This window comes from Pectinophora gossypiella, chromosome 20, assembly GCF_024362695.1.
Source record: "Pectinophora gossypiella chromosome 20, ilPecGoss1.1, whole genome shotgun sequence".
Classification (NCBI taxonomy): domain Eukaryota; kingdom Metazoa; phylum Arthropoda; class Insecta; order Lepidoptera; family Gelechiidae; genus Pectinophora; species Pectinophora gossypiella.
Window position 1 is genome coordinate 10,200,997 of NC_065423.1, and position 23,610 is coordinate 10,224,606.

At 39.7% G+C, this 23,610-nt stretch overlaps 3 protein-coding genes across 6 annotated transcripts; 2 read left to right on the top strand and 1 right to left on the bottom strand.

The window, feature by feature from the left end:
- The first annotated feature begins 1,166 nt into the window (after positions 1-1,166).
- Positions 1,167-4,403, top strand: LOC126376401 (serine/threonine-protein phosphatase Pgam5, mitochondrial-like). Its single transcript, XM_050023728.1, has 5 exons — positions 1,167-1,330; positions 2,321-2,469; positions 2,835-3,013; positions 3,340-3,467; positions 4,229-4,403. The coding sequence occupies exons 1-5, from the start codon at positions 1,167-1,169 to the stop codon at positions 4,401-4,403; spliced, it is 795 nt and encodes a 264-aa protein (XP_049879685.1).
- Positions 4,404-5,851: 1,448 nt separating this feature from the next.
- LOC126376402 (serine/threonine-protein phosphatase Pgam5, mitochondrial-like) lies at positions 5,852-9,386 on the top strand. The gene is made up of 5 exons (XM_050023729.1): positions 5,852-6,042; positions 6,370-6,533; positions 7,250-7,422; positions 8,438-8,565; positions 9,148-9,386. Exons 1-5 carry the CDS (start codon positions 5,852-5,854, stop codon positions 9,305-9,307), a joined length of 816 nt encoding a protein of 271 aa, XP_049879686.1. The 3' UTR covers positions 9,308-9,386.
- A 2,130-nt stretch (positions 9,387-11,516) lies between these two features.
- Positions 11,517-23,182, bottom strand: LOC126376291 (serine/threonine-protein phosphatase Pgam5, mitochondrial-like). Of its 4 annotated transcripts, none has more exons than XM_050023612.1 (6): positions 22,838-23,182; positions 22,392-22,570; positions 21,819-22,036; positions 20,089-20,210; positions 19,659-19,805; positions 11,517-14,737 (listed from the first exon to the last, which is right to left on the bottom strand). In XM_050023612.1, the coding sequence occupies exons 1-6, from the start codon at positions 23,017-23,019 to the stop codon at positions 14,683-14,685; spliced, it is 903 nt and encodes a 300-aa protein (XP_049879569.1). In that variant the 5' UTR covers positions 23,020-23,182; the 3' UTR covers positions 11,517-14,682. The 4 variants fall into 4 exon arrangements, with proteins under 4 accessions (XP_049879569.1, XP_049879568.1, XP_049879567.1 ...); XM_050023611.1 differs by having other exon boundaries at positions 20,089-20,219; XM_050023610.1 differs by having other exon boundaries at positions 20,089-20,222.
- Positions 23,183-23,610: the final 428 nt, after the last annotated feature.

Genomic DNA, 23,610 nt, shown 5'->3' on the forward strand with positions numbered 1-23,610 from the left:
ATAAATATTTCGATCAATTAAAAAATAAAAAGTGTGTTTTTATTCGAACGAAACATGGATATAAAGTACTTCTCTGGTTCTCTTAAGAGACGGCTTTCGATTAGAACCCCAAAACAGTTCTTGCGTCTGTCTGTTTATCTGTCAGAGGGTCTCAAAGTTCAACCAAGGCATAGTTGAGCCAACATACTTGGCCAATATAAAAAAGAACCTATAAAAGGCTGCAACGTTTGATCCATATTTGATACCTAGTTGAAACTTGCACAGAATATGCATTATTATAGTGTAAGTACGCAGTATTACATCAAGTAATAAGAAATCTAATCTAATATAGTCTACAAGATCCCACTGCTGGGCAAAGGCCTCCCCTTCCTCTTTCCATTTTTCGCGGTCCTGTGCGTACTCCGACCAATCCCTCCGGCAAGCATCCAAGTCGTCACGCCATCTCTTTCGAGGTCTACCACGACTCTGTTTCGAATAAAAAATCAGAAAGTGAAAAAAATAAGGTACGCCCCATATGTGCTACGTTTTTTCAACGTCTTTTTGGCTTCGCTCCTTAAAAAAAAGGACAACACATACGATAATACATTATTTAGAACGAAACTAGAGTTTACTCTGGAAACAAGAAAGATAAATAATAAAATCTCGAAAAGTTTATTTAGAGGGGTCCTTATACTTGAAACGATTTTTTCATTGATTTTTTCTTACTTTGTAGAAAAACGATAATAGGTACCTATTAACGGCAAACTTAGTGCCATAGTAGTGTATATTCTAAAGTATAAAATAAAATAATAAAAAATTAAAAGAATATAAAATTGAGAGTGGTGTCCATATTTACATAAAACCAAAAAAAAATACCGACATCTTTTAGCTCTATAATATTCTTCCTCTTCTTCAGTCTTCTGAGACTCACATAACACTTAGTTTGTGGCTCTCTCCACTCCATTATGGATTATAAGTGCAAATTTATTATGTTTGCATAAAAGGAAGTTTGAATAAAATGTTTAATAATAAATAAATGCATAAGGGAAGCCGTCTGGATTTTACAGAAAAATTGACGTGAAGCGTTTTTAGCGAGGAATAGCCATCAAAATATGTCCAAAAACAAGATTTTAGTAAAAGTTTCAACATTAAATTACTTAGTGCGAATTTATTTATAACTTTTGAATATGGTGAAGCTTACGAAACGGACGCAAGCGCTTTTAGGGCTGGGAGCGTTTGGTGGCGGGCTGGCATATTACTATTGCTATTTGAATAATCAATGTCCGAGGAACTCTAAGTCGTACCGGCTGAAGAATGATGTTTCAGTAACGCCAACAAATAAGAGTTGCAGGTAAGCACACCCCGGACACTTCATACAAAAAAATAAAAGTTTTAAAACTAAAACCTGACGACGGAAAAATCAAGATCGAAAAAGTATGAAACAAGAAACTAGGTTTATATTTTCTGAAATTTTGCCGAATATTTAGTTTAGGAGAAAACCGTGGTATTCCAGTTGGTAGAACGCTTGCCTCTCATTTTGAGATCGCAGGTTCGAAACCAATGTTCAATATTTGCATACTATGATGGTGTAGTTTATAAGTTATTACATGTATATGAGTTACACATCATAGACCCCTTCGGGCACAACAAAATAGAAGTCTAGCACAGAACCAGCACAAGCCTAACCCAAATACCTATTGCCGAATTTGTTTTCGAATTCATGTTTGGATCATAAATCATCATCACGTGCTCAGCGGTGGAGGAAAACACTGTGAGGAAACCCACATTCCTGAGAAATGCATTTTTGGTGGTATGTGACCTAACCTGTATTGGGCTGGTTTTCACTTCGCGGGTTGGAAGTACAGACAGGCAGTCGCTTCTGTAAATAACCGGACCTGTCAAATCTTCAGGTTAGGTAAGCGGACCCTGTGAAAAACGGAATAATGCTAGGGAGATGATGAGTGATGTTTAGGAGATAGCCATTATCGTTTGCCGTGGTAAGCAAACTCTTAGGACAGAGGCATACGCTATACGCCAAAAGTTGTTTTAACTACGGCAGCGTTGTACATAAACGATTCTGCAGTCCTGTACGGTCACGAGCATTCTTCTTCTTGTCGTTTCGATGGCATAAGATTTCTTCAGCCCAGTATTCCGCCACTCGAACAGCATCCTCGGTGGCACTCATCAGCCCCTCAATTCAGAGTCACGAGCATTAATATGTATGCACTTTGGTACCATGTTACATTAACTTTTTGACAAATTCAACTGTAAGTCTCGCTAAATGTCAAATATGTTAGTGCGACAGAGACCTAAAGTGGGTACGTTATATTGCTCATGACAGTTGCAGCTCTAAGCTAGTTAAAAAAGAACGATTACACCAAATCGACGAGGCAGATGAGGCTGAGTTCAGAGAATACCCGAAGCCGAGTCACAACGTGTTCCTCATAAGGCACGGGGAATACGACGAAAATGGTCAACTTACAGAGTTTGGTAAGGATTCTTCTTCTATCGTGTCGGTTGTGAGGTGGAGTACCAACCTCATCAACCCTGGTGTCAGGGTTACTATTGAGCCGCCAAGGCCCCTGACATAGCTCATGTAACGACTACTCACTTACATCAGTAAATAGTAACCGCGACCAACAGCTTAACGTGCCTTCTGAAGCACGGATTATCTTACTTTCGGACAATCAGGTGATCAGCCTGTAATGTCTTAACCAAACTAGGGATCACAAAGTGACTTTCGTGATGTGTCCCCATCGGGATTTGAACCCGGGACCTCCGGATCTTGAGCCCGACGCTTAAACCACTGGACCACGGAGGCCGTTGAGTCGATTATTTGACAACACTATTTGCAGGTCAATACCAGGCGAAACTAACAGCGGCGAGGCTGAACGCGATGCACATGCGATGGCAAGAGCTGGTCTCGTCCACGAAGCTGCGAGCCCAAGAAACAGCTTCCATCATAGCTGACGAACAAGCCCAACAACTGGCCGTCATAAGCTCCGAGCTCCTAGATGAGACTAATCTTGATAAGGTACGAAATAAGAAGAAAGGAAGACCCTGGTGTCAAGGTTATTATTCAATCGCTAAAGGCCCCTGACATTGCTCATGTAACGACTACTTACTTACATCAGTAAGTAGTAACCGGGACCAACGGCTTAGCGTGCATTCAGAAGCATGTCCGGTGATCAGCCTGTAATGTCCTAACCAAACTAGGGTTCATAAAGTGATTTTTGTGATATGTCCTCACCGGGATTTGAACCTGGGACCTCTGGATCGTGAGCCCAGTACTCGACCGCTAGACCACGTATTTCGTACTTCGTTTGTTAAAGAGAATGAAGAATACTTTGGTTCTTTCAGTCTGCCAACAAAGAAAAAGTTGAGGAAGCGTATAAACTTTACTTCCACCCACCCATGGCTGACCAGAAGGACAATACGTACACCATACTTGTGGGACACGGAAACGTATTTCGATACTTTATTTGCAGGTGAGTACTTTTTTTTCTTTTTTTTTAAACGTGACTTATTGTAGATTTGCCGCAGATGGCATTAACTACTTAGCCGGATAAATGGGGAACGCTGAAGGCTCTCACCCGGTACAACGTTTAAGACAACAGGCTTGAGGGTGCCCAGTTGGGCGCGAACCTCGGCTCCGGGCGTCGTCTGAGAGGAAAAATATTTGAAAGAATTAATCGACTCTAGCGGGTCGATAGAGATAGGCGCAGTTTGAGGGAAATCGTCGAACACGCCGGCGGGGCGGTGTCGGGGTCCTGAAGTGTTTGGTGTCGCGAGCTGAATGGCCGCCTCTATGGCTAGAGTAATCGGGTCGTCGGGAGTGGGCAACACCACTGGTTGTGATATACCTTTATATTTATCTATATAGAGTTTAGTGCTCTGTGCCCGGTCCGTACCGGGTGAGAGCCTTCAGCGCTCCCCATTTGTCCGGCCAAGTAGTTAATGCCATCTGCGGCAAATCTACAAGCCGGCGTGGTCGACGATTTCCTTCAATCAGCGCTTATCGCTGTCGACCCACTAGGGTCGATTAATTCTTTCAAATATTTTTCAGACGACGCCCCGAGCCGAGGTTCGCGCCCAACTGGGCACCCTCAGGCCTGTTGTCTTAAACGTTGTACCGGGTGAGAGCCTTCAGCGCTCCCCATTGTCCGGCCAAGTAGTTAATGCCATCTACGGCAAATCTACAATAAGTCACGTCAAAAAAATATTAAAAAATAATTCCGTTGTTTTCCAGGGCCCTCGGGTGTCCCGTAGAGAACTACCTGCGCATAACCCTGCACCACGGGTCCATCACATGGATTACGATCAAGCCTAATGGCTACGAGAAAGTCTGGAGTGTCGGCGAAATTAGTCACATGCCGCGGAAGAATATGTCCTACTCCAATATATTTAAAGCTCCTATTTCGTAAGGGCACCTTCTAATTAGTCGCGTTGCTGTCGTCCTACTGTCACACCGCGACTTAGTATAAAGAAATCAGAAATCAGAATCATTTATTCAACGTAATTATCATGGATAAACTTGAAGGTCAATGTAACATTTTTGAATTTACGTCATTTCGCAAGTTGTTATGGCTGAGGAGAAGAAATGACAAGAAACTGCAACAGCAACTCATCTTTTAAAAACTAATGAGTTACTTACTTAATAACTAGAGGAACACATTCAACACCAGACATTTTTATCATTTAGGTAGTTATTAATCTTATAATAAGCTTTTTTACATAAAGTAAGCTTCACATGAGCTTTAAATTTATTTTCTGACAAATTTAAAATATTATTTTATATTATATTAAAATATTATATTATTTTATTTATATTATAAATTCAAAAAATATCTTAAATTTTGAATAGCAATTTTATTTTTATTTCTTGTATTGTAAGTATGCCTTTCACAGTTTATCGGTGAAGGTATAGTAATAATAATCCCTTCAGTATTCGCTACGATGTCACTAACACTCTGTAAGTATATTAAACTAACAGGATTTAATATTCTTGTCCAACTTTTTTATGTCTGTCGTATTTATTGTTAAACCTGTAATCGTGTAAAAAATTTGGAAATAAATAAAATCAACTTATAATATACTTACATAATACCAATCTATGCTGTTTTTATTAATTTAATTAAGTACCCTTTAAACCTACAATTGGCTAACTTTGCAAATTGACGTTTCTACATATTTTTGTTAAAATAATTTGTGTCTCACATACTTAATAGAAAAAGGTGCAAATCAGATTAGCCAAAATTTTCAAATACGTCAGTTAGGGACGAATTAATGAATTAAAGTCACACTTCAGCAAAGCGCAGCGGAGAGATGCTTTTATAATCGTTCTGGGGAATTAAAAAGGCCACATCGAAGCAATTCATCTAAAGAAGCAATATTACTATTTGACATTTGTTTGCATTGCGCACTTTCTTTTATATGCGCAAATGTCAAATTGCAATTTTGCTTTTTTAGATGAATCGCTTCGATGTGGCGTTTTAAACCCACACGCAGGGCTAACCTGGCTAACGTGATAAAATTATCGATGGATTCCATTTTGTCGAAATCGATAAGTTTGTTTTTCCCTAACATTGTTCGTATTTTGACAGAACGACATGAGTTATTTGGGTTCACATATCAGCACCAATCGACAAAACGATATAATTATGTCGTCAGAATCGATAAAATGACCGGAATATAGTCGTGAATTTATGTTATGTAAATCAACAAAGCTGTCTAGATTTTACAGAAAAATCTATGCGGATCGTTTTTTTTGCGAAGTATAATATACGGACACGAAAATGTGTCAAAAACCAAGATTCTAGTGAAAATTACCACATTAAATTACTCTGTTCGAGTTTACCTATAACTTTTGAATATGGTGAAGCTTACGAAACGGGCGCAAGCGCTTTTAGGGCTGGGCGCGTTTGGTGGCGGGCTGGCATATTACTATTATTGCTATTTGAATAATCAATGTCCGGTGAATAAGATACCAACGGCGAGAGAAAAGCCTAAATCGTGCCAGTTTCAAAACGCGCCCCCTGTAGAGACGTTAGAGAAGTGTGGCAGGTAAGGTAATTAGATAGGCACACACTTCGCCACTCCTTCGTGTCTTGCACATGCTTAATGCACTCCTTTCATCAGCACCAGTGTGATCTGTTTGTGAGTGAGTGGACTAAGTGTGGAAGTGAGTAAACACTCACAACACACATATGTTGTGAGTGTTTAATGTGCAGCCAAATTACTAAATTTTATATTTTTAAAGAATATCTAAGGCCCTGTGCCGAGGTTTTTCCTGCAGCTTCTTTTCCCCGGCTATACAGGTTGTGGACGCTGCAGTAGTATTAGGCGGATGAGACGTTCGTTACGTTATGTAAATATCATAACTAATTGCAGCCCGGAACCGGTTGAAAGTGACAAACAATCCAGTGAGCATGCTCGTGTACCCCAGAACCATTTCTATGGCTTCGGCAATCCAAGACACAATGTTATCCTCGTAAGACGTGGAGAATTCAACTTCAGAGGGAAAGACCCAAAAACCCGCGTCCTTACAAAAATTGGTAAGACATAACTTAGGGCATGAAGGAAACGATTATTCTTTCTTTACCTTTGTTGATTTTTAAACTTTTATAGTCTTCTACGTTTTCCTTTTTAAAAACTACATACATACATAAACTCACGCCCGTAATCCCTAATGGGGTGGGCAGAGCCACAAGTAATCAAAGACAACTTGCAGCCACTGTTGATACGAAGTCCTAAGATGGATATGATGAACCTTATGGTGATAAGGGATCAGCCTATCGCCCATAACATTAGTCCATCATGTTAGAGGACACAATCCCTCTGTCGGTTTTTACGACATGCCCGGGAAGACAAGCAGCTGAACTACCGTCAGCCATTTCTCTGTCATTCCGCAACTCCCTCATCTCTCTCGCTCACTCGTCGCTCTCTCTTTCACACAACCTTGCGTTACGTTTCATTCGGCCTACCATTCCTACATTTATCCCAATTGGGGTAGTCGCTCTCATCACGTACAAAATTTAAGACAACAGGCCTAAGGGTACCAAGTCGGGCGCGAACTTGGGGCGTCGTTTGAGACGATTATATTTGAAAGAATTAATAACGCTGAATGAAGGAAAACGTCGATCATGAAGGCGGGGTTTCCGGGTCCTGAAGTGTTTGTTGCAGCGAGTTGATTTGGCCCTCTATGGCTAGAGTTAATCGGGTCGTCAGGATCGTATAGACGTCCTTCAGGATATGTTGATATATGTTGTAGGTCAAAAACAAGCGAAACTAACAGCGGCGAGGCTGGGAGATCTGCCCGCGCCATGGCAGGAGCTGGTCGCTTCCACGTCAGTACGAGTGAAAGAGACAGCTGAAATCATAGCTAAAGAAACGAACCTGGCCATCAAGTACTCCGATCTGATATCTGAGGCGGACCGACACATCGTACGTAATAATAAATATTACGTAGTTTTGTCGTTCCACCGCCGGCAAGGAAACGACTGACTATTGGCTATTTTCTCGCTCACGAAACGTACAAAAGCGGGGGTTAAAAAAGCCACATCAAGCAATTCATCTAAAAGACATTAAAACTATTTGACATTTGTTTGCATTGCACACTTACTTACTTCCAGCCTATTTTCACCTCGCGTACTGTAGTTACCATCTTTTTTTGACGTGACTTATTGTAGATTTGCCGCAGATGGCATTAACTATTGGGGAGCGCTGAAGGCTCTCACCCGGTACAACGTTTCAGACAACAGGCCTGAGGGTGCCCAGTTGGGCGCGAACCTCGGCTCAGGGCGTCGTCTGAGAGGAAGAATATTTGAAAGGATTAATCGACCCTAGTAGGTCAATAGCGATAAGCGCTGAATGAGGGGGTAGTTACCATCATTACTATCTAAGTACTATGGTACTTATATGGGATTTCCTACTTGGAACAGAATACCGTTTTGGTCGAATATGAATTGCTCGAAAACGATAACTCGAGTGCCCCTGAGATCGACAAATAATCTCGATAGCTTGTCTCATCGAAGTATCAAAAACTCGAAAGAACAAACTCGATGGATCGACGCCGTGAATAGCTTAGTTACCTGTGTTGCACAATAATCATCATCATCAGCCCATTAACGTCCCCACTGCTGGGGCACGGGCCTTCCCTATGGATGGATAGGGAGATCGGGCCTTAAACCACCACGCGGGCCCAGTGCGGATTGATGGTTATTAACGACTGCTAATGCAGCCGGGACCAACGGCTTAACGTGCCTTCCGAAGCACGGAGGAGCTCGAGATGAAAACTTTTTTTTTGTGGTCACCCATCCTATGACCGGCCTTTGCGAAAGTTGCTTAACTTCAACAATTGCAGACCGAGCGCCTTTACCGCTGCGCCACCGAGCTCCTCAACAACTCTTCCACGATAATATAGGTACTTAAGTATTTACCTATTTTTCGTTTTTGTCAGCCGGAACAAAAAGAAAGAATGGAAAAGGCATACCAACACTACTTACGCGCGCCGCCGGAGGACCAGAAAGAACAAACGTTCTCAATACTCGTCTGCCACTCCAACGTCATACGGTACTTTGTATGCAGGTGAGAGTGACCATCTTCTTCGTGTTTGGATCATAAATGATTATCACGTGCTCAGCGGTGAGAGAAAACACCGCAAGGAATTCCACATTCCCGAGAAATGCATTTTCGGAGGTATGAGACCTGAACTGTATTGGGCTGGTGTTCCCTTCGCGGGTTAGAAGATCAGATAGGCAGCAGGCAGTCGCTTCTGTAAAAAACCAGACCTGCCAAATCTTCAGGTTAGGTAAGCGGAGCCTGTGAGAAACGGGATAATGCTGGGGGAACGATCAGTTATAACAACAGCCCGCCTTCCAACCTGCGAGTGCAAACCAGCTCAATACAGGTTAGGTCGCATATACCCCCGAAAAGCATTTTTCGGGAATACGATGTTTTCCTTCACCGCTGAGCACGTGATAATCATTTAATCCAAACATGAATTCGAAAACAAATTTGGCTATCATTGGTTTAGGCCTGTGCTGGATTCGAAACTGTGACCTTAAAATGAGAGGCAAGCGTTCTACCAACTGGGCTACCGTGGCTCATAATGTAATATGTAGTTAAGTAACTAAAAAAAGGGGTTAATGCGGCCTATTCTTGTTTCAGGGCCCTTGGCTGTCCAATTGAAAACTTACTGCACATGGGTCTCTACCACGGCTGTATCACGTGGATCTCGATCAAGCCCAACGGGGACAAGATAGTGTGGACCGTGGGCGAAATCAGCCACATACCGAGCAAATATCTGACCTACGTCAATGAATACTAGAACCATAGAATAAGGAATAATACTACGTATATAACGGCAACCCTCCTCTCCCCACCAGCGGCTGAGCTACCTCCCCCCCCACCCCTCGGTCTTACTTTAGTCATGGTACAACATGCTCAAAAGAGACAGCTAACAATTCAAGGTTAGCCCAGCCAACGTCATCTGACCCTCTGTTGCCATTTTATAAAAAATAAATTCCCCGACTTAATGTTTTTAATTTACGTTTTTGCAAGGCAATTTTAAACTTTTACTAAAAGATTTACTTACAGTTTTAATGATTTAGTACGTTAGTCAGTAATTCGCTTAATTTTCAATAATTAAATTTAAGTCCTTGGAATGTTGGAGATACCAATTAAATGGTAACACTTACGTCATCAAATGGCTAGCAATGGCGGCTTTCACATAAGATTGAGCATCTTGTTTTGTTGTACCGTGATTTTAATCTTAAATCGTGTAGTTATGCGTCAGATGTCACACACGTATAACGTCAATGTATAGTGTCTGTGTACACGAGGCGTTTTGTATGAAGTGTCCGGGGTGTGCTTGGACTCCCAAAGTATACCCCTGCGAATTAAAACGAACTCTCTCTAGTATGCAACCCCTTTGTAGAGGTGTCTAATTCATTTACACAAGTTTTACTTGCAGCGGAGGGCCAAGCGGTAAGCGAAAGCATTTCTATTTCAATGGACGCTACTAACGAAATAATAATACGGCTAATGAAAACTGTCTGCTTTAACTAGACCTCGCGTTAAATACCTTATACCGAGGTGTATGACTCGCAAAGCCGTTAGCGATTTAAAAAATAGCGTTTGGAAAAGCGTTCACCACTTCACTACGCCTTCTGATAATGAGACAATAGATGTACCAACTCACATCACTAATTCGCGGCCGATTTTGCAAACTGACGTATCTGCATTTTTTTGCTAAAATAATTTGTCTTATTGACAATAGCAAAAGGTGCAAATCAGATTCGCCAAAAAATTCAGATACGTCAGTCTGTTAGCGACGTCAGGGACGAATTTAAGAGCCACTCTCTTGTCGGTGTAGCATTCTCCATGCTACTTTTTTAGGGAAAAATATGACAGTGGGTTCCCTTTGCCTTCCGCCCCGCAGTACTCTTTCTTTCTCTCTGTCTGACACAAGTGGGATAGCGCCCAGAGTAGAGTAGCGACCTTAGCATAATATTTAGGCGGTGCGACACCTCAAAGTGGCGCCCCTCAGGCCATAATTTTTCGATTAGTTTACGGCCGCCCGGTATGTGTTTTATGTAGCCGCAATCTAACCCGATGAAGTTGGTTTGCGGCCAGGGTGAACCAGTCTTGGTTGATTTCCCCCAAATTACGGTGGCACAGCTCGCACCACAGCCAGAACAGTCTATTTCAAAGCCGTACTAGGAGTCCTATCCTCCGCGTCTGAATAGTACTGACAGTTACTAAGCTTGCGGCCAGGGGCCTGTTTAATAAAACTTACAATTGTAAATAACAACGACAATTTGATGTTCATTGCGTAGCTAATATGAAACTGCAAAATATTCGTGATCACACACTCCGCAATGTACATCAAATTGTCATTGTAATTTACAATTGTAAGTTTTATTAAACAGGCCCCAGGCTGAACCAGTCTTGGTTGATTTTGACTCCACCCCCCTCAAAACCGTACTAGGACTCCTGTCCTAGTGAATAGTACTGACAGTTACTGCTGCTCTCTGTCAGGTTCCAGGTCACAGTCCCTGTGACTTGCCCCTTCCGTCCTGCATTGCCGTACCGATGGCTCCCATCTCCGCCTGTGCAACCATTGAGGTCTAGCGTTGAGGTGAAATGTAGCAACTATAAATCAATATTTTATATTACGTTTTAAAATAGATACATTTTATTAATGAATAATTAGGTAACAATATTTAAAAAAAATTAACGATTAGGCGTCCACCATAGGCTTCGACACAAAAATTCGTTTTAAAACCCATCGTAATTTTTTATTTTTTTTTAATTTTAGGTGTAATGTTTTTAAAAAAAATTAGGTAACAATATTTAAAAAAAATAAACGATTAGGCATCCACCATAGGCTTCGTCACAAAAATTCGTTTTAAAATACATAGTAATTTTTTGAAAAATTTTAGTTTTAGGTGTATTGTTTTTATAAAAATGTTTTTGCGATGATGTTTTTATTTTTTTCTAAACTTGGCACAATTTAGAAATAAATAAAAGTACCATTAATTATTATAAATGCGTTTTTATTAACATACAAATACAAAATATTTACAGCTTAGGTTTTTATACATGATGTTACATTCAATTATGTACAATTCAGTACGATATTTATACGCTAGATGTCTCTGGTACACTTTACACTCATTTATTAGGAAGTTTATCAGGTCAAAAGTCTTCCGTTTCTGTTGATTAAAATAAATGAAAAAAGTTTTTTTTTAATCAAGAGAAACGGAACATAAGTACTATATAAAAATTCTATTATAATTTATTCTTCTGATGTTTAGTAAAAAGTAACAGATTTGACTAAAAAGTAACATTCCTACTTTGGGAACATTCCCCGGAACGGCACGTCACTGGTTATATCGAGGACTATTTGTAGTAATACCAGTGCCAGAGACTTTCACGTTTGCTGCGTACAGAACCAGAAAAGCGGGACAAGCGTACCGGGACCCGGGATTTTGTATATAACCGCAAATAACCCCGGCCTGGTATTCCCGCTTTCTCGACTTCGTGTGCATTAAGCTTAAATCAGTACTTTTATTCAATAAATGTATTTAACAAGTTAAATATTTCATATTATCTACATAATACATGTTCATTTTTTGGCCGCTTACCCTATTGTATGTACTGTCTGTGCACTAACATAAGCATAGCTAGCATAATGGCGTCGATTCTGAGAGAGAAGACTTTACATTAGTCTGGCAGCTCTAAAAACATGAATGTGAAACTTGGACACTGACACAAAAAGACAGAGAGAGAGACTCAAAGCATTTTTCTTCTATCGGTCTTTCTTCTTATGATGTCTGGGTTGCTATTTAGCCGCCAAAAGCCCCTGACATGGCTCATGTAACGACTACTTACTTACATCAGTAAGTAGTAACCGGAACCCACGGTTTAACGTGCGTTCTGAAACTCGAAGCGTTTTAAATGTGGTGTTGGAGCAGGATGGAAAGAATACGTTGGACTGAAACGGTTACTAATGAGGAAGTCCTAATAAGAGTAAGGGAAAGGAGACATTGAGGACAGGAGAGGCCAGATGATTGGACACTTAATAAGACACGACGAATATAATATTAACAACATCATATTATTATGGGATCATAGAAGACCAAAACGAACTTACATGGAACAAATTAAAGAGGCGAACGTCGTGTCTTATAAGGAATTGGTCTTTGATAGACAAGAGTGGACAATGCTACACCGACAAGAGCGTGGCTTTTAAATTAATGATAATCTTCTATTGTGTCAGATTTTCGTGTCTGGTGTCAGGGTTACTATTGAGCCACCAAAGGCCCCTGACATGGCTCATGTATACTTACATCAGTAAGTAGTAACTGGGACCAACGACTTAACTTGCCTTCCGAAGCACGGATCATCTTACTAATGATAATAATGAGCTAAAATAGGGCTCTATTAGGGCAAGTATTTGCTTATGTTAGGGCACTAACTGTACGAGGCAGTGATCGCAAGGAGACGACGAGATCTCGGATCTCTTGAACGTAACATTAAATTACTACTTAGCAGAGAATGTACCGATTTCGAGCACAAAATAAAAAAAACATAAAGAAAACATAACTCGTCTGTAAAAAAAAAAACAGACAATATTACAATGTGACTGTGAACGTTCATCATCCTCCTGTCCTAATCCCACTCTAGCTGGAGTCTTCTTCTATCGTGTGGATTGTGAGGTGAATTACCAACCCCATCAACCCTGGTGTCAGGGTTATTACTGACCCGCCATAGGCCCCTGACATGACTCATGTAACGACTACGTACTTACATCAGTAAGTAGTAACCGGGACTAAGTAACCGGGGCTTTGAGTTCCTATCTATTTTTAAAGCTCACATAACGTGTCCATCAAAATATTGTCACCTACTTAATGTTAATTGAACAGTAGTAAAGCTATACGGTAACGACTTATACTGTATTGTAAGACTTATTACGAGGAATTAACGTCGTAAGTTTAGAGGCACTAAGAGCGTACCGGGGAAGGGAATAAACGAACAATCTTAAGAAAACGCGGTACGCTCCTGGTATCGCCTATGTACAATCAGTGCACTAACATAAATAAGGTAATTAAAACACATAATAACGGGTCCTTACCGCGTTCAAATCAGGTATATGAGACTCCCGATATTTCGACACTGTTGCCAGTGCCAATAAACGTGTGTTAATTATGACAATAACCGCGTAATCTTAAAACAATGTATAAATAAGGTAGTAGATAAGTATCAAAAACTATTAGTTTCATTAGGCTGTGTTTCCATTGACGCGGAGATGAGCGGATATGTGCAGGAATCGACCAATCACCGTGAGGGAGAGAGTGACAGAGCGTCTTCGTTATTCGCTCTCTCGCACGCTGTGATTGGTCAAATCCGGACATCTCCGCCCATCTCCGCGTCAGCGGAAACCCGGCCTCAAACAGCATAAGTATAGTTAGTAATGGGTGGATACAGGCTGAGTAGATATATATAGGGCGAAAATAGATATTGAAAAACGAATTTCAGATGAATCTGCAGCGTGTTTACGTGAGCAGATTGTTGAAAAGAAAGAACTAAAAGATATCAAGTATACAAGTTTATTACGGCACTTTTAGAGTGATCTTGTGTCTTAGGGGACTCTTAGTCTCTGCTTACCCCGGTGGGAAATAGGCGTGAGTTTATGTATGTATGTCTTAGAGTGATTACTTATGTTAGGGCACTGATCGCTTTATTAAATAATTTTTGAATTTACCCCAAAAAAATACCACAGAATTGGGAGGGTTAAAAAGGCCGCATTGAAGCAATTCCATCTAAAAAAGCAATATTGAAATTTGATATTTCCGCATATAAAAGTATGTGCGGCAATCTCAACAAACGTCAAATAGCAATATTGCTTTTTAGGGGAATAGATTGAATCAAATGCACACAAGGGAAACGTCGTCGTGAGGAAACCCACATTCCTGAGAAATGCATTACGGAGGTGACCTAACCTATATTGCGCTTGTTTTCCCTTCGCGGGTTGGAAGGTCAGACAGGCAGTCGCTTCTGTAAAAAAGGACCTATCAAATCTTCAGGTTAGGTAAGCGGACCCTGTGAAAAAATGATGATGAAGATGAATTGATTCAATGTGGCCTTTTTAACCCTGTATAAGTTACCTCGGCCGTACATTGCGCACTTACAATACGTTCAGACGGTACTAGTCTTCTTGTTCTTCGACCTCCTCTTCCTCCTCCCAATATTCCTGAGGTAGAGAAAAAAGAAAATTAAAAAATGCGGATAAATATGTTGGCAACATGCATAAGTTCTTAATGGATATTTGCCAAAGACAAAAGATTCTACGATATTTTTGCGTTGATGCCAATTATGTTGACTTCTGGCTCCGTGTTAAATCACCCGAAAATGGTTGATGCTCATGACGAAATGAATGCCCTGTCCCAAGGCCGATCCCCAAAAACGAATAGGTAGCTGTTTTATTTATATATTTTTTCTCGAAAAAGATGTTTTAAATACTTTTACCGTACATAAATCATAAGTATTTTAAGGCGGTTATAATCGAGCACTAAATCTAAATAAATACATAAAATACAAGATATTATACCTCATGCACAAACTTAATATAAAACTATATATTATTGCTATATTATATTGCAATAGGCGTCTTTTCACAACTTCTGGATATAGGTGAATTTCAGAGCATATTGGCTTCCGCAATATTAAAGTCACCTCATAAAATATCCTACCCAGTTACATCTTCGTCACATACATCATATCAAGTTCCAACCGAATATTTTAATAAAACAAAAATACTAATCTTTAACTGAAATTCACCCATATGACCATCCCCATTAATGTCTTCCCACGAGTTCTTGTCCGTGCGTAAGTTCTTTCCGTACGCGAGTTCTTTTCAGCGTTTGAGGTATACTCACAGCAGGGCGGAAAAAATTGCTAAGGACTAATTGGCAGACTGAGTCGGCTTGCTCCCACATCTCACCGCAAGAAAACCTCAGGCGGTGACAACAACTTGCGCGCGGACAGGTATGTATTAATATGACACGTCCGTCAAAGCAGTATTATTCACCCAACCAATGACCACCCTTAAGTTCGATGCACACAGAAACAGTACTGGAGACACAGAACTCCAAATTCCATACAAAATCTCAGTTCCCGGTCCGCAATTATAGAATAAAGAATAAAACTACGTATAGAACGGTAACTCTCTGCCCCGCACCATTTCGTATCGGGCGCCAAGCTAGATTTACCTCACCCCCCTCTGGGTCTTACCTTAGTTTAAATGGCCGTACGGAAGGAGTAAGAGGGAGAACCCGGAATGTGTCTCACTCGCACTTACGCGATAAAGCGGCACACGGTAGGAATGAGATTTGTGTATGGAGTCTCCGGGGTACCGCAATGCTCGTTCGTCACCCGTTGCCCGATTACTTTGCAGAGTGTTAGTGACAACGTAACAAAAACTTTGAGGGATGATTTAGACCATGACTTTAAGTTGACATCAAGTAGAATTTTCCGTCGCAAAACTATAGAATTGAAAATAATTTAAAAGACCCATAAATCACGAATTTTGCGACGGAATATTTCACCTGACATTTCTCAGAATCATGGACTGAATCATCCCCCTAAGTATTCGTTACGATGTTACTAACATCCGGTATATACAGTGTATACAACCTGACATTTATAGTGCAGTCTACAAACAAATTTTGAGTTATAGTCCAAAAAACAAATACTTTTGTTAGCAAAAATCACAAACGAATGTGATTTTTCAAAAAGGCGACGATATCTTTTGCTTTATAGCGTAGTGTGGTGCGTACCACACCTGTCAGAATAATAGATTTCCTTGGTCTGTCTCTTTCGCACTGGGCTGTGCTTTATATTTCTGTCCCGCTATGATACGCACCACGCTAGAGCGCAAATAATGATAATTTTGGACTAGAATTCGAAATCATGGACAAACTATACTAGAGGACTGGGTGTCAATCGCCGTACTCTGACGCGTAACACGGAAATAATTTAAAATTCCGTATTAGAACTAGATGTCGCTTTTCTTCCAGCGCAGCGGGATATTAGTTGCGTTCATTTATCCGCTAGGGGCGCCTCTGCTTGCGCTATACGACATTAATATTGTTCTCTTCTTGAATGCCTAGATGGCGTTGACAACTATGAGCGTTGTCATAGGGGCCGTCCATTAATCATGTGATGTTTTTTTTTTTTGGAATTTTTAACCCCCCCCCCCCCCCCCCCTTGGTGAGGTTAAAGACTATTTTATGAAACAAATAAAAGAGAAAGTGCAGGTCGTATCGTATCAGGAGTTTTGCGGGAAAGAGAGGGGAATGGCGATTACTCCACCGACAAGAGCGCTGCTCTTAAATAATGTTATTATGGCGATTGACAGTCCTCTAATGTATAAGGTGTTAGTGACATCGTAACGAATACTGAGGGGGATGACTTAGACCATGATTCTGAGTTAATATCAAGTGGAATTTTCTGTAGGAAAATTAATGAAAATTTTAATTTGATAACTAACAATAATGGTTCAGACCATTATAACAATAATGGTTCAGACCATTATTCTTAGTTATCATCCCTCGTTTTCGTTACGATGTCACTAACACCCTGTATAGTTAGTGACGACATAGACACAGATCATGCTGTCTTACATCTAGAGTCTGCTACTACTCAATAACGGGTGTTTCTCTATATTTTTACTTCTAGCTTCATAGATCTCTGGACAAATAATGAAATAACGTACATAAATTATTATGACTAAATATCTACCGCTCTATTATTAAACGAAGACTAAAAATAATACCAGGTTTAAAATATAGTCCGCGCCATGGTATAGCAAAACCAGGTATGCTCAATCATATGAAAAGCCGCCATTGCTAGCCGTCTGATGACGTAAGTGTTACCACTGTGTTACCATTAAATTGGTATCTCCACCATTCCAAGGACGTAAATATTATTTAAAATTAAGTGAATTACTGACTAATCTATTTAATTACTTTTACTTGTCACATAATATAAAAATCATTAAAACTGTAAGTAATTCATTTACTAATAGTTCAAAATTGCAAACTAAATTAAAAACATTGGTCGTGGTCGTGGGTCATTGGGTCGTGTCCTAGGTTCAAGATAAATTATGAAATTCAGATTTACTAAATAAAGACACATCTAAACCTAACGAAAAACATTTTCTTTTTTTCTATTTACGAATTATTTATGAATTTTAATCAAGAAATTCTTGTAAATAAGTGTGACATTTTGTCACGTTTTTCTATGATGTCACAGGTTGCTTTTTCATACAAATTCCATAGTAATTTCGTGTTCTGACGTTTAGTAAAAGTAACTGATTTGACTAGTTGGAAACTAGCCTATTTATTTTTTACGAAATGGCAACGCAGGGCGGTATGACGTCATCTGATAACCTTGAAATGTTAGCTGTCACTTTTAAGCATACCCGGTTTTATTATACCATGGTTCGCGCTAGGACAGATGTCCCGCGGCCGCGTCGTAAATTCTGCATAGAATTATTATGACTTATCAATTAATTCCATTGAAATCCGTGGATTTTTTTTAGATTAAGTCTTCGTTTTGTATTTAAGCGGTTCGTTTTTAACAATATGAACGTTGGTCTTATTTCATTATTTATGAAAGGATTTAGTCTACAATCGAAAATATGCAAACCAACACAAGTATATACACAGCACCGTTAGCATATTAGTGATTGTGAGCAAGCGCATTCAAACTAGCAATTTACGGGGCAATATAATAACAAAAACTATATATACTGCTTCTTTGTTAGACAGGGAGCGAATAAGATTTTTTTTTCATTTTCCCGGTTTTGTTGTGTCCCTTTCTAACATGACTATTCCAAGGATGGCGAACCAACGGCACTAAGGTCCAATTAATACAAATATAATCCTCTAACGGCCTCTGTGGTCCAGTGGTTGAGCGTTTAACTCAAGATCCGAAGGCCCCGGGTTCGAATCCCGGTGGGGACATATCACAAAAATCACTTTGTGATCCCTAGTTTGCTTAGGACATTACAGGCTGTTCTCCTGATTGTCCGAAAGTTAGATCCTTACTTAGGAAGGCACGTTAAGCCGTTGGTCCCGGGTACTATTTACTGGTGTAAGTGAGTAATCGTTACATAAGCCATGTATTGTAAATTGTAATTATTGTAAAAATGTTTATTTTTCATAAGAAATACAGAAAATATTGGTACAATAAAAACCCCACAAAACCAATTCCTCGGTTTGTCTGTGGGAGTGGAGTTCGAGTCAGGGGCCTATGGCGGCTCAATCATAACTCTGACGCCAGGGTTGATGAGGCTGGTATTCCACCTCACAACCCACACGATAAGTAGTAGTAGCCGGGTGAGAGCCCTCAGCGCTCCCCATTTGTCTGGCCAAGTAGTAAATGCCATCTACGGCAAATCTACAATAAATCACATTGGCATATCGTGGCTACAGTGAACAATTCTTTGGAAAAAAATTATATATGGATGTAAAAAGGTTCGCCATCCCTTGATTATTATATGGACGTAACATAACGTAAGCTCACATCTATATCCGAATTGGGGTAGTCAGAGGTACATCGCAAGGTGAACTAAGTACCCACACCTTACCGCTTTTTGTTAGACCAACATATTGCTGTATCTACGGACTAAGTATTATTATGGACTACCTCTTTAGGTGTACATTCCAGCGAATTTCCGACATACAGGGTGTTAGTGACATCGTAATGAAAACTTTGAGGGATGATTCAGGCCATGATTCTAAGTTGATATCAAGTGGAATTTTCCGTCGCAAAAGTGTGGAACAGAAAATAATTTAAAAAAACACAAAATGTTTCATGAATTTTCCGACAGGAAATTCCACTTTATATCGACCCAGAATCGTGGTCTGGACCATACCGCTCAGTATTCGTTACGGTGTCACTAACACCCATACCTACTTGATATTAATTCAGAATCATGGTCTGAATCATCCCCCTCAGTATTCGTTACGATGTCACTAACACCCTGTATGGTGAATAAACTACTTAATAAAGTTACAACAAAACATCAAACCTCAAAGAGACCAGAAGTAAAACATCAGCAAGAAACTCCCAAACAAGTAAGTAGAGACTCGGTTACCTTGTTTTACCGTGCGCTGACGCACTGTGGCGGCATGTGGCCCGTCTCGCCCATGCAGCGCAGAACCACGTTGCCAGATGGAAGGATCGATATCCACGTTATGGACCCGTGGTTCAGGGACATACGGAGCCACGCCTCTGGGGGGAACTGGAGGGCTCTGGAAGGTAAGTTGGATTATAAAATTAAAAAAAAGAAAAACTCTACGGCTAATAGCCGGGACCAACGGCTTAACGTGCCCTCCGAAGCACGGAATCATCTTACTTTTTCGGACAATCAGGTGATTCAAACCTGAAAAGTCTTTACCAAACAAAGGACAGTCTCACAAAGTGATTTCGACAATGTCCCCATCGGGAATCGAACCCGGACCTCCCGATCGTGAGCCTAACGCTCTAGCAGTTAAAAAAAAGCCCAAAGGTAGATAATAGAATAAGAGCACTCACTTGCACACAAAGAAGCGTATGACGTTGGCGTGACACACGAGCAACGTGTACGTGTCCTTGGCCTGGTCCGGGGGAGCTCGGTGGAAGTAGCGCCGGTAGCCCGCCTCGATCCTAGCGCTATCCTGGAAGAACTGCTACCGTACCAAACCATACTATTTTAGTACCAACCAGTTTTAGCTATACCTCCTTATTGATTTGAATTTAGAAGAGCTTGAAAAATAATCAAAAAAAAAATAATAGAAAAAACAAATACTTATAAAATATTTCATTTTTCGAATGTATTATTTTAGAAAAGAGATTGCTTTTTTTTTAAATTTTTGCTTTTTTTTTAAAAAATTTTTTTGGCATGACGCGGTTTGCGTATTTGCCTCCGACATAACGATCGCATTTTGTTTTTAAAAAAAGAAAACAAGAATTGGTTGTATTCCTTTCTCGAATATTACGGTAAATATAGAAAGGAGATCACATTCTCATACGCATCCTTTTATTGGAGCAAAATAAAAGATAAAAATTGTAGTAAGTGGAAGTAAAGAAAAGAAAAAATAAGTATATCTAAAAATAAGGGTTCCTTGTTACTAAAACGAAAAAACTATCAAAACTAAAACAAACATCTCATGCAAACAAAAAACAAAACTATGTTTCCTATGCTGTAAATTAAATGAATACTGTTGTGGAATGAGATATGCAAAACTGGCCAGTTATCTATCATTATACAAAAGATAAAATGAAAAGCAATGTTAATAATACAATATACTTTATTGTTGCTTTGTTTGATGTTACTTGTTTATGTAAATAGAAGGAAATTAGCATTTGGTTATTTTCTGAAATGTGATTATAGATGAGGGTAATGGTAAGAAATGAGTTAATACCTACTTTCTTGCAAGAAGTTACAAGCAAAAGCTAACAAATAGAAATAGGTTACTTTTTGACAACCTAGTCAAATGGGATACTTTTTACGAAACATCAAAACAAGTTTTCTTTGGATTTCGTATAGAAATACTGTCCTGTGACGTTATCAATAAAAGCTGTCAAACGTCGTATTCATTGTTACTTAATTCATAAATAAATGCCCAAAATAAGTGATAACGATATTTGGTCATCTTAGACTGACTTCTATGTCTAGATTAGCATTGTATTGTATTATCTTTGACCAATACATATTTTATTAATTAAAATCGTATAAATAAATGCCGTGTGAACATAGCGTTACAGTTTACATTTCAAATGGCTAGAATGTTAGTAAAGAGTGTTTTAAAATATTGTTAGTATTGCTATAGGACCATGACCGTAACTGTATGAGACCCATCCTCCCCTTACCAACAAATACTTTGTGTAAGTAGATTCATTAGTTAACAAAACTAATTTCAAAATTGAATTATTTATTTGTAATTTGCTATAAATGTTTATAAATGCTCATGTCTCAAATATGTTGGTTGAAACAATGATGTGCCAGGAGATACCCAAAATCATACTTGAAAATCCGAATTCCGGCAAAACCCCATATAATTTGAGAGTCGCCATAAAACAAAAATATCAACTCGCTAAGCCACTTCTAATGAAATATGTCTGGTGGAGGGAGACGTTTTGACTCATTGTCCTTTCTGAGATATGAACCCCTTCGTGGGTAAATGCCTCCACACTCTTCTCCCTATAGTCTCATCCATTAAGAGCAGCAGTTAAGTCTATAGCATGCATGTTAAGGGGACAAGTCGATCACTTAAGCAACTTACTTTGAGTTCTGGTTGCCAATGAGCGACAGGCGGTTCCGGTTGTATCGGAGCCCCCTCTTCTATCAGCTGGCAGTTCTTCACTAGCAAGTCCTCGGGGAGGTGCTTTGCTATAAGCTCTGCTGTCTCCTGTGCTCGGGTCATTGTCGACCGTACCAGCAGGTCCCATTTGATATCTAGGTTTTTTAATCTCTCCCCTGTTAGTTCTGCTTGACGTCTGCCTGGAAGTTACAGAGCAAATTTTTTTTTTCTTTTGTGTTTTATATTATAAAAATATTTATTTTAAGAAAAAATTACAATACAAAAAGACTATCCACCACAGGCTTTGCCACAAATGTCAAAAGTCATCCTTTGTTTTTGTGACTTCATAGCCAATTATTGTATCTCAAGAATCAATGGTAAGTTGGCAAACATAACATTTGAAAGGGGGAAAACAGAAGTTTGAAATTAATAAGTGAATATAAAATAAAATAAAAAATAAATAAAGTATCTACATGATACAAACATTTCTAAATATACCTACTTATGATTTATTTATATCTGAAACACACCTAAAACATTTCTTTTTCTACTTACCCAATTCCGTCAGCACTCTTTCTTTGTCCGTTTCCCCACTTACATTGTACTGTCCATGTCTTATAAGTATCAGATGCCTGGTTGCCGTACTCCGTACTTTTTCAATTTCCTCATTATACCGATTCTCATCCTGAGCATTACCAGGGCACGGTGGCTTGACTAAACTCTCTGGGTCACGGCTGCAAGTATATTAACACATCATGATGGAATAACAGCTACTTTGGATACTATTAGAGGCTGTGGACGCAAAATAATCACTACACATAAACATAAACCACAATACATCCCACTGCTGAGCACAGGCCTTCCTGCAATCAACCGGAGGGGGTATAGGGAATACTCCACCAAGCTGCTCCACTGCAGATATACTATAAATAAAGTGCTCTGAAAGTCGGTCAACATAACCTATAACTAACATATGTTTACGTTAAGAAAGTTCCACTTACCAATCCCAGTTTTTGTTCCACTTCGTAGTAGGACAGTTACAGTTCTTCTTTGGCCACGCGTTGTTGTGGACTCGTAATTTTTTCTCGTCATCATTATTGTTTAAATGGTAATATGCTAATCCACCACCTAGGGCGCCTAGACTCATAAGCGCCAATTTATGGAATCTTGAGAACGTAGCCATAGTTATTAGCTTAAAGAAAACCTTTAAATGGCTATATATAACACATTTACCTAACAATATAAGTGGTATCGATCGCGAGTATTATTCTAGGACACCTCACATTTAAATTCGTGTCGGTGGATAACCTAACCTCTACAAGTCGAAATGACAGTGACGTGACAGTCGGACGGGGATGGTCGGGATGGTCGGTCGTCAGCTGAGGTCGTCAGCCATTTTTTTTCTTTTTTTTTTTGGTTTGGTTTTCCCCGAAGGGTAAGGCAAAGGGAACTATGCCCATACAGCCATGTCTGACGTATTTTTTTCTTGATGATTAATGAAATGGTGAAAGGTGATGAATGATGATGATGAAACCTAAGCCCCCACCCTCGGAGTAGACTCCTACTCCGAACCCCAAACGAATTAACTCAAAAGTCCGCATAAACTTTTGAGCTATGAAGCGGCTTCCTAGCACGAAGCGAAAATAGGCAGATACACTTTGTTTATTGAATACTCCAATATAATAACACTCGCGAATGTCTTCCGACTAACTTAATGCGATCATTAACCACAAAACACCACTTCGTATTAATTATTTAGATTATTCAATGAAGA